Genomic DNA, 12,269 nt, shown 5'->3' with positions numbered 1-12,269 from the left:
ACGTCCCGTTTTTCCCGGAAGTCAAAATTCATTGTCGATTAACTTAAAGTTAGTGAAGGTGCGATAGGCGGAAACGCACTGATAGAAGTGCTCTCTCTCGCACACGCTCCACTTCTTCAGTTCTCATACAGCGCGTGATCAGTTCTCAGTACTCAAATACACACACAGCAGTCCAAATGTCTCTCATGTAGAGTATCTCACGGAAATACAGTCCGTTATGTTTAAGTGAGCTTAAACAGGTGGGTGAAAACTGAATGTATATGTCAGTAGGCTATTACATACATGGATAGCATTCATAATTATCTGCAGGGGTAGACAATAAGGGAAATTTGCCACTGGCCCTCCGGGCCAGTGTCTTTTGAAGTTCACTGGCCCAGGTCAACGCGTCGGGTATTGATCCCAATAATCACGAAAAAGAACAGTTTGCTTGAACAACATGAATAACATTTTTTTTTTTAAGGTAGGTTTAGTGCAAAGTGCAGCAAAACTGTGCAAAAACATGAAACAAGTGCAAATAAACCTATTGCATAGGATTCATTCTCCGTAGTCACACAGCAATTCATTATATTATGTTCATACCATAGGTTTCATACACGTTAACTTTTCTCTAACTTACTTGTCTGCATGTGTGGGCATTGATCTGCAGAGCTCACAGTAAACCTCTTTTTTTCTTGATCGTAGCCCAGCTAGGGGTGGGCGATATGGGAACAATATCATATCACGATTTTTTTTTTTTTTGAAATATCACGATTCACGATTTTATCACGATTCTTTGTCATGTTGGTTTTACAAGTTGTCTGAGCATTACAGCCAAACTAGAAAGACAAAGCCTTTCAAGGTAACAAAAAAAAAAAAAGACATGGCAGATATTTAGGCCAAAGTGGGCGAAGATAAAAATCTTTGTCATCATTCTATCTTTCTTATTAAAAAATAAGAACAAAGATACACATTACAAATACACATAATAGACAAATAAAACAAACAGTGCTTTATTTTCAGGTACAATAGGTGTATTTAGCAGAGCATTCAATGAAATTGAATGAACAAATATAGAAAGAAAACACTAGACAGACTGATTCCTAAAGCAACTGTATTAAAGATTTTCAGTCAAGAATAGTGGGTGATTTTTCTCTTTGCGTTTTGTTAACGTTAAATGAATAGTTCCCCCAAAAATAAATATTCTGTCATCTGTCTGTCAATTCTGTCATGATGTTTTATTTTTATACCATCATTTACTCAAAAGTTGTTTTAAACCTGAATGAGTTTCTTTCTTCTGCTGAACATAAATGCTATTTTGAAGAAGGTGGAAAACCAATCAGTTGCTGGTCCTCAGTGACTTCCACAGGATTTTTCTTTCCTACTATCAAAGTCAATGTAGACCAGCAACTGTTTGGTTACCCTCATTCTTCAAAATATCTTATTTTGGGTTCAGCACAAGAAATTAATAGAGGTTTGGGACAACATGTGAGTGAGTAAATAATGACAGAAATTAAATTTTAGGGTGAACTATCCCTTTAATGACAGTCGACAGCATGTTTAGTGTCCTGTCCCTTTAAGAGCTGCACGCATCTAATATACAGGCACGCATCCGTTTCTCTCTTAACTATTTACTTTCATTTTAGAGATAACCAACTGAGTCTGTATGTAAACCTTGTGTGTTTTGACAGTATTAGCGCAAAAGATAAGTTAGTTGAGTAATCAGGCGGTGTTAGACAGGCTTTTTAGTGCGTGTGCTTCAGGTGTATGTGCTCAGAAAACGCGCACGTCAGACCAGCGCGCGAATTAAACATTTAACCAGCAAGGCTTGTGTGCAAATAATGTACTTTTGCGATCGCGAATCAGTGCAGTGTCCTGTCAGAGTAACTCTACTGCTGTATGTCGTGTTGTACAGTATATAGAGACGGAGGCACCAGAACTGTATTTGACATAATGTGTGCTGTAGCAGGATACTACGATATTTCTTCAAAAGCAGATCGTGGAGACATTTTTATCGTCCATGATCTAAAATCGTCATATTGCACACCCCTAAGCCCAGCCAATTCCAGCGGTCTCGCCAATGGGGCTGAAACTTTCTCTGCCTTTTCTTTTCGTATTCCCTTTCGCTTTCCCTCAATTCCTCTGGTGATTTTCTCTTCCTTGCCTTCTTTTTTTTACCCGGCGTTGTAGCCTAGCTTAATAGTAGCTATAGGTAGGTGCTGAGCAGCAGTGTGCAGTTTGCGCGCGTAACCGCGGGAGCGAGCAAGGCGGTGCAGATGTCACGGACCGCATAAACCGCTGCATCTGTAACTGTCGGGATCACGTAACGTGTTAGCGGTGGTTACCGAGACTATTTAACAGAAATCAAAACACAGAACCACAGGTAATTAATGTGAAATTAGACTTTTTTTTAATCGAGGCATTATTTTTACTGGCCCCACCGGGCTAGTGGTTGGAGCGATCTGGTGGCCCTGACGGTTTTAAAAGCACGTCCGGGCCACCGGGCCAATTATATTGTCGACCCCAGATCTGTCATAAATGTTAACCAACAAAAGATGTTAAATAAATGTATACTTGTTAAGTAAACCTACTGTATCTGAAAAATTAGTTTAATTTATATCTCTACCAAAAAATGAAAATTTATTCCAGTTTTTCCAAATTCAATCCTTGCTTCAAATTTCTCATAACTAAGCTTAATTGATTTGGTCTAAAGAGAGAAGAATTAATGACTATTTTTGTTTGAATACTACATATAAAATAGCTACCAAAATAAATGTTGGTAACTGCAGTTTGACTAAAAGTAATGACAAAGTTGACAAAAATGCAATGACTTTTCGTCGACTAAAACTATGAAAGACTCAAATGACTAAAATGTGACTAAGACTATTAAGCATTTTCGTCTCAAGATAAAGACTAAGACTAAATCAAAAATGCCTGCCAAAATTAACACTGCTCTGCACGTTTAATAAACAAACTCCAGCTGGTTCAAAATGCAGCAGAGAGTTCTTTCTAGAACCAGGAAGTATGACCACATTAGCCCGGTTCTGTCAACACTGCACTGGCTCCCTGTTAAACATCATATACAGTGTAATAAAAAGTGGAAAGTATTCAGACCCCCTTAAATTTTTCACTCTTTGTTATATTGCAGCCATTTGCTAAAATCATTTAAGTTCATTTTTTCCTAATTAATGTACACACAGCACCCCATATTGACAGAAAAACACAGATTTGTTGACATTTTTGGAGATTTATTAAAAAAGAAATACTGAAATATCACATGGTCCTAAGTATTCAGACCCTTTGCTCAGTATTTAGTAGAAGCACCCTTTTGATCTAACACAGCCATGAGTCTTTTTGGGAAAGTTGCAACACGTTTTTCACACCTGGATTTGGGGATCCTCCGCCATTCCTCCTTGCAGATCCAGTTCTGTCAGGTTGGATGGTAAACGTTGGTAGACAGTCATTTTTAGGTCTCTCCAGAGATGCTCAATTGGGTGTAAGTCAGGGCTCTGGCTGGGCCATTCAAGAACAGTCACGGAGTTGTTGTGAAGCCACTCCTTCGTTATTTTAGCTGTGTGCTTAGGGTCATTGTCTTGTTGGAAGGTAAACCTTCGGCCCAGTCTGAGGTCCTGAGCACTCTGGAGAAGGTTTTCGTCCAGGATATCCCTGTACTTGGCTGCATTCATCTTTCCCTCGATTGCAACCAGTCATCCTGTCCCTGCAGCTGAAAAACACCCCCACAGCATGATGCTGCCACCACCATGCTTCACTGTTGGGACTGTATTGGACAGGTGATGAGCAGTGCCTGGTTTTCTCCACACATACCGCTTAGAATTAAGGCCAAAAAGTTCTATCTTGGTCTCATCAGACCAGAGAATCTTCAGGTGTTTTTTAGCAAACTCAATGCGGGCTTTCATGTGTCTTGCACTGAGGAGAGGCTTCCGTCGGGCCACTCTGCCATAAAGCCCCGACTGGTGGAGGGCTGCAGTGATGGTTGACTTTCTACAACTTTCTCCCATCTCCCGACTGCATCTCTGGAGCTCAGCCACAGTGATCTTTGGGTTCTTCTTTACCTCTCTCACCAAGGCTCTTCTCCCCCGATAGCTCAGTTTGGCCGGACGGCCAGCTCTAAGAAGGGTTCTGGTCGTCCCAAACGTCATCCATTTAAGGATTATGGAGGCCACTGTGCTCTTAGGAACCTTAAGTACAGCAGACTTTTTTTGTAACCTTGGCCAGATCTGTGCCTTGCCACAATTCTGTCTCTGAGCTCTTCAGGCAGTTCCTTTGACCTCATGATTCTCATTTGCTCTGACATGCACTGTGAGCTGTAAGGTCTTATATAGACAGGTGTGTGGCTTTCCTAATCAAGTCCAGTCAGTATAATCAAACACAACTGGACTCAAATGAAGGTGTAGAACCATCTCAAGGATGATCCGAAGAAATTGACAGCACCTGAGTTAAATATATGAGTGTCACAGCAAAGGGTCTGAATACTTAGGACCATGTGATATTTCAGTTTTTCTTTTTTAATAAATCTTCAAAAATGTCAACAATTCTGTGTTTTTCTGTCAATATGGGGTGCTGTGTGTACATTAATGAGGAAAAAAAATGAACTTAAATGATTTTAGCAAATGGCTGCAATATAACAAAGAGTGAAAAATTTAAGGGGGTCTGAATACTTTCCGTACCCACTGTATATTTTAAGATCTTGCTAAGGCCCTAAATGGTTTGGCACCTCAGTATTTGAGTGAGCTCTTATCTGGCCATTTGATAATACCTAGAATATCAAAATCAACTGTGGGCGGGAGATCGTTTTCCTATTTAGCGCCCAAACTCTGGAACAATCTACCTAACACTGTTCGGGAAGCAGACACACTCTGTCAGTTTAAATCTAGATTAAAGACCCATCTCTTTAACCTGGCTTACACATAATACACTATCGCATTTCTATAATTCAAATCCATTAAAGGATTGTTAAGCTGCATTAATTAGGTCAACCGGAACCGGGGACACTTCCCAAAACACCTGATGTACTTGTTACATCGTTAGAAGAATGGCATCTACACTAATATTATTCTGTTTCTTTCTTATTCCGAGATCACCGTAGCCACCCAGATCCAGATTGTATCCAGATCAGATGGTGGATCAGCACCTAGAGATGACCTCTACAGCCAGGACCCCTAGATGAGCCCCAGAGACTGATCCCCAGTGAAGACCCTGTCTCCAAGACGGCCATCGGTACCAGACCACAGTAACCAGATGAGTCCTTTGCACAATCTGATTCTGCTTTAGCCTAGATTTAAACTGCTGATTTTGTCTGGCCAGAGGAGAATGACACCATTTTGATAAACTATTTCCCCGTCTAAATACTGTAAAGCTGATATAAAGCCACCCAGCTTTATATCAAGCTGATGCAAAACTGCTTTGACACAATTTGCATTGTTAAAATTGCTATACAAATAATATTGACTTGGCTTCTTTATTCTCAATGGTGCTTATTAAACAACACCTAATACTTAAAGACTTCGCCTAATATTTAATTCTAATTAGTTTACACTTACACATTTTAATCTGGACTAAAACATTTGAGTCCAAGAAAAAAAAAAAAATAGATGTCTAGATATTGGTTTAAAATGTTCTGGTTCTTTGTTATTGTTCTTCATAGTTGCATTATTTAGCACTTTAATCTGTAAACATTTGTTTTACTTAACTTTTGTATTGTGTTTTATCTTATTGTACTTAAATATTAAATTATTTTTGTTATTATACTTGTTTTTAAGAGGACACCACTCTTTTCAACCCATTTTTTAATGCAAAAATTACAATGATAATAATACAGTATACACATTTCTGCAATTATTGTTTCAAACAACATCAAGAGCTTCAGTTCCATTTATTTGTAATCTAAATCTAATCATCTTCAGAGTGCTGACCGCAAACAGCAGACTGAAAGTCAAGTGTGAACAGTGTGGATGCAAATTGGTGTCTGATGAACAACAAACAAAATGAGTTAAATCATGTGATGGTGTTTTCATGATTAATCATTGACAGGTACTCATGTCCTTCTTTAGTTTTGCCTACAGTGGCCAATAAAGAAAGAATATTAAAGAATATTATTTTTGGGACATGATGCTCTTTGGTGATTGTACAGACAATGTCATGCTGCAAAACTTAAAAACATCAAGAATCATGAAGAGACTACAAAGCAAAGCCAACTGAGATGTCAAATAACAAGGAAGTCAAGACACCCAGCAGGACTGGCCGGACTCCCCTGTGGCGCTCTATTCATGGCCTACAGTGCTAACCGGTGCATTACACACAGTTACTGTCATGGTGACCCAGCCAGATTCTCCTGGCACTGAAGGAACAAGCAATCAGGTTGCCTCGAAAAGCAACAAAGCCCAAAGAAAGAGACTAGCTAACAGTAGGATCCCGTTACTCTGACAAAACCTGGAAAAAAAGAAAATATTCTCCCTTAGAGCTACATCCAAAACCATTCTGATCAGCCTGAAGATGCTTACAGAACCTCCACAATGACAAGGAAACTCGGAGGTCAACTGATGCAAACATCAAGTAAAAAATACAACCTCAACATCAACCTCAAATACAGTCGTCGTCAGAATTACTGGCACCCTTGGTAAATATGAGGCTCTGAAAATAGACCTACATTATTAATCCTTTTCAGGGCTCGCAAAATTTCTAAATCCCTGGTAGCCCTTCAGGCAGGTACTCTTCAGATTTTGGTAGCCCGAAAATTAATTTAACTAGCCCAAATAAAATAAAGACCATAAATGTCAATCAAAAACATTTTCAATACACAAATATCAAAGAAAGAGTTTTATTTTACTATTTACAAGGTATCTGCAGAATTCTTAAAAATCTATTTAAGGCAATTTGAAAAATTATTTCCATTTAACGTATTTAAAATTGTCTAAGGCCTTAAAAACTGTTCAATTTAGTTGTTTCAAATTTAAGGACCCGTGGGAGCAATGTTCCCTCTATTTTCTTTTCTTGCTGAGCAAAACTTTTCTCTATTGGGCGGACATTTCTGTCACCAGAGCAAAAGCATTCTTTATACCAGACCTGTACAGCACACACACAAAAAAGTGTGTAAATTTGAACTTTAATGTGCTATTTATATTTGATTTGACCCTTGATGTAACTAAATGATGTACATTTTAGGCTACCTGAGAAAACATTTTCGAAAGTTTGGATCAAAAAATGTTTTTAAAGAAGTTTCTTATGCTCATCAAGGCTGTATCTATTTGATAAAAAATACTGAATATTTCACAAAATAACATTGTGAAATATTATTGCAATTTCAAATAAATGTTTTCTATTTTAATACACTTTAAAATGCAATTAATTCCTGTGAAGCAAAGCAGTATTTTCAGAGTCACATGATCCTTTAGAAATCATTCTAATACGCTGATTTTTAATCAATGTTGGAAACAGTTGTACTGCTTTTTTATTTTTTTATTATCCTGTATTTTGTGTGACCTGTGATATTTAAAAAAAAAAAAAAAAAAGTTAAAAAGAACAGTGTTTAGTCAAAATAGAGATTTTGTTACAATATAAACTATTCAGAAATGGTTTTCTTTCTTTTTCAAAGATACTTTAAAAAAACGTTTAAAGAAAGTTAAATAAACTTTATTCAGCAAGGATGTGTTAAATGGATAAAATAGATAGTAAAGGCCTCTATTGTTAGAAAATATTTCTATTTTGAATAAATGCTGTTCTTTTAAAGTGTTTATTAATCAAAGAATCAAAGAAAAAAGTAACAGCTTCCAGCAAACATGGCAGCACGTGCAAAGTTCAAAACAACAAATGCTCTCACAGCCCTCACCGACCAGCTGACTGGACACTGTTACCACTGGGCGGTCATAAAATACTCCAGCCCCCCGTGTCAGTACACCCAAACGCTCCCTAGAAACAGACCAACAATAGCTGCACTGTGACTAGACAACACAACACACACTGAGACCGATTTCTCAACAGCAGGAGGATCCTCGTAATGCCTGGAGTGACTGCTGACAGGTCATGTGCTTGAGGGCAGACTGGAATTATAAACGACCCATGAGGTTTGACGGAATTTGAAATGTGGAAAGGATTTGAAGGTACAATGACTGCAGGTCTATATAAACTGGTGTAAATGCCACACACACTTACTGCAATGACTCCAGTGGGAATTGTGTTAATGCGTTATTTTTGTTTGCTTTTAAATATAGTTGACTAGAATGTTGAATCTGGGTTTAGCTCTTTATTTGCACAAGAGTTGAACAGCCATTACAAGATCAGCACCCGAGAGCCGCCCCATTAGTAACCAACAGGCTTACCAGCAGCACTGGAAACACTGCTACAGAAAGTAGAACAAACTCCATTTGCATTTTCTGAAGGAAATACCAACGCTTGCAATGCAGAAAAATGGGGGTCACGGGGAAAGAGATCAGCAGCAAGACATAATGACATCACACTTCCCAAATTTTGAATGGCACAAAAATAAACAACATAGAAAAATATTTTCCAATTCTAGTTGTGCCAAGTTCTTAGAATGCAATCTTTTTTTAAGCTGGGTTTAACTGGTTTTCAAACACTCTGTGAACAGTTTCGATTGAATGATTTTAAAAATGTGTAACCATCACGTAAAAACAGTGTAATACATATTTATATTTTATTTTACACCTTGAATGCATGTTCACTTTTGAAATACCATCTTTACAAATAACATTAATTATTAATTTATATCATTGTTTTTTTAAGGAGTCAAACTATTTTATAACTTCAGCTAATCTTGCCATGTTATAAAAGTTCTGATAAAATGTCTTAAAAAATTCTGATATTTTAAAAAGTTTAAGCCTCTATGACAATTTCCTTTTTTTGTCTGCATGTTAGTCCATATGCCTTGACAAAATCTCAAATATAATGAAGCTGTGAGCAGTCATTTTTTTTTCTTTGTTTAAGAAACCATAAAACATGCCAAACTAAGTTTTCTTTTCAAGAATTTCATTGCTTTTTTTCTTCATTATGATATCAGGACAATTAATGTTGAACGTGTTTTACTTCATACGCTTGGAAAAATATCTAAATGAACTTTGATTCAGCCTTTAGGTGTATTCAGGCATCTGAATTTATGAATATATAGCATTGTAGTTTTATTTTTAGGATAAAAGAGTGTCTGTTTAATTAGTGTTTTCATCTTGAAAATGAGTCATGACTTGTAAAGTGTGAGGTTCAGACACAGACAGACATCCTGGGACATAAAACTGAAGACATTGACATCTATAAAGAGAAACCAAACAAAGCAACACATGTACTGCTTCTGCTGTTGTTGGACGCGAGAAGCAAAGGCAGTGTGCAGAACCTGAGCATCTGGGCTTTACTCTGATCATATCTTCCTCTTTGTGCAAATCAACTCACACAACGACCTGGAAACCTCAAACATCCGTGTGTTAGCTCACTCTTCCTCTTTAAACAGGACAACTTCTGTTCATCAACACCAATCGTGTAAGGCTCGCAGAAAAGCATCACAATTACTACTGAATTGAAATGATACAGTATATATAAGCATCGTGTCAGGCCAGTTATACATGTATAGCGTATTATCAGGTTATTAAAACATAGTTCACAGTATTGTCAACATAGTATTAGCATGTTACACAATCAGAGTATTAGTAACGTTAGGATCACACTTTGAAGTTTCATAAAGTATCATGCGACGAAGCGTTTAAAACACTGAAGAGATATATATCACTGTGAGGGAAAGTAAAAGACAGTAGAGTTTGTGTCATTTCTAGCTTAAGTTACTCTCTTTATATTAAACTTACCTCAAATGAAGCGCTCGCACACCGCATATGTCCAACACTCCGAACTGATCGATAATCCTCACCGAATAAATCAAGACTTTCAACAAATCGTCCGCTTTTAATGTTATAGTTGAACTCGGACACTTCTGATGTTTCTGAGGTAAGTTACTAGAGTCGTTAACAGGAGCGCGAGCACGTCCGACTAGTTCAAAACACGAGAACGCGCACGTCGAATGTCAACGCTTTTGACGCACAACCACTGCACCATTAAATAATACAAATTAAATATAATAGTATAATAATAGAAAGTATAATAGGGTTATTTTTGATATTTTTATGTAAAAAAAAAAGTTAAAAATAAATACATGAATTAAACTCTAAGAAGTATTTGGCGGCTCAGAAACAGAATCAATAAGTTTCAGTTTTTATTGAAGATACTGGAACATTAAAACGTATAATGGATTAAATACACCAACAGGAAACGTTAAATCCCGGTTAATCTCAGACGACTGTGATTGGTCCATTCTGACCAGCGTTGAGAAAAGTAACAGGTATCAGATGATCATATAAATAATGATACTGAAATAGTTTTTTTTTTCAGTTTACTCTGAAACATTGTAGCTTACTGGCCAATCCTGAATGCATTAATATTAGATACATAATACAAAATATTAAACGAACTAGTTTTGTTTTCTCACATTGCTTTTTATTTTTCATAATTTATAGATTTTTTCTCATACCCCAAATAATATTTTCCATCTTGATTAGCCTTATTAGATCTCTATCAGTTCTTTAATTACAAGAAGTCTTTTTTGGCGGTAAAACAAAAGTGTAAGAGAGGAATCTGGGGCGCCTGTTTCATAAAACAAGTTTAGCAAATAAGCCAGGCTTATTTCATTTAGTCTGACTTACTTTGAACCAAATCAACTGACAATAGATCAGACTAACTGAAATAAACCTGGCTTATTTGCTAAACTTGTTTTATCTTTATTTTCATCTTTGTGTGTGTGTGTGTGTGTGTGCTTGCGTGTGTGTGTGTGTGTGTTTTAATCCACTTTCATAGAAGTCTCTTAAATTACAACACGAGTTAATTAATTCGTTTACAGTATAGCCCATAATAGAAACGACCCGTTAGAGGCAACGTCCATTCCCGAGCTCACTGTATAGAGTTAAGTTTCTGTGATCTGAGAAACTGAATTAGGATCAGACAGAATTGAAGACAGCGACCTCTGCTGGAATAATAACTAATGTGTATCTTGACTGGAGAACCTGCCTTGTTTTGTAGCCTTTGCTGAGTGATACAGTTTCATTTATAATTTACTCAGGTTCATATCGTAGTAGAGTTGAGTATGTAAAGTTGTGAAACATTTGACTGTATCGCTAGAGTCCATATTTCAATCCTTCGTTATCGTTTACTTTAAATCTTTTTGATTATATGTATAGCTTATGGAAGACTCAGTCACCACAAATATAAATAATGGCATTCTTTCACTCAACATTTTAAACGTGGGCTTAGAATTTGAAATAAAGCAAGCATTTCCCCCAAAATTTTAATTTTAATTATATTTTAAAAAATATATTCACTCACTGGCCACTTTATTAGGTGCACCTTGCTAGTACCTCCTTTTGTCTTCAGAACTGCCTTAAGGCTAAATTAAGTTTTGAGATATTTACAGTAAGAAATTTATGGAACTTGATCTTTACTTAATATCCTAATGATTTTTGGCATAAAAGAAATATGGATAATTTTGACCCATACAGTGTTTTTTTTGGCTATTGCTACAAATATACCCCAGCGACTTAAGACTGCTTTTTGTGCTCCAGGGTCACATATATTTGCTTATTTTTCAGGCTGTACTGTTTTTACATTTTACACACTGTCATTCTGGTTTGTACTTCAATATCCACCGTATTGTTCAGTGTGCAAATAAGCTGTTTTCTGTGAATATGCACAATTTCAGATTCATTAGCCACTGAAGGGAAATATTGAGAAGAATATCAAAGTACAGTAAACAATTAAACTGTTTGTGCTACAAACCAGTGTATTTATAATTAAGTCATTACATTAAAATAATATGGTAAGAAACACAAGTCTGCAATATTATGCAGCAAAGCAAGCTGATTTGTACAGATAAAAGTCAGCTGGAAGCGGATGAGACCAGAAGCCATACACATTAAAGTTACAAATGACCACGACAGCTCTTACGGGTAAAATAAGGTGGATACTTTGATATATTGTTGTACTTTTCATACCAACTCAAAAAATTTTTTTTTCTTTATTTGACTATATGACAGCGCATAAGCTCATGAGAAAAGCTCAAATCACCTCGTGTCCTGAACTCTCAGACGCCTCCATCACTGAAAAAAGGTTGAAGAGACCACCTTTACGCCTTTTAGAGTCAGAAAGGGATATCACAGATATTGAAGACAGCATGTATATGAATTCACATATCTTGTTTGGTTTATAAAGTAATCAAATGATAAAAACTT

The 12,269-nt window shown here is 36.7% G+C and overlaps 1 protein-coding gene across 6 annotated transcripts in view; it reads right to left on the bottom strand.

The window, feature by feature from the left end:
• LOC306854320 (E3 ubiquitin-protein ligase rififylin-like) overlaps nucleotides 1-9,988 on the bottom strand; it is a 36,639-nt gene extending 26,651 nt beyond the window's left edge. For 2 of the 6 annotated variants that reach the window (XR_013782817.1, XR_013782818.1), the window contains exon 1: nucleotides 9,801-9,958. Coding sequence is in view for 1 of the 6 variants with exons in the window: in XM_079392226.1 (XP_079248352.1) it covers nucleotides 9,801-9,827 (27 nt within the window). In the remaining 5 variants the exon portion in view is untranslated. Of the gene's footprint in view, nucleotides 1-9,800 lie in introns of all 6 variants that reach the window. The other 4 variants (XR_013782816.1, XM_079392225.1, XM_079392224.1 and 1 more) reach the window with 4 other exon arrangements.
• Nucleotides 9,989-12,269: the final 2,281 nt, after the last annotated feature.

The sequence above is a fragment of the Barbus barbus genome (genome assembly GCF_936440315.1).
Source record: "Barbus barbus genome assembly, chromosome: 34".
Lineage (NCBI taxonomy): Eukaryota > Metazoa > Chordata > Actinopteri > Cypriniformes > Cyprinidae > Barbus > Barbus barbus.
This window is presented reverse-complemented; position numbering and strand designations above follow the sequence as displayed.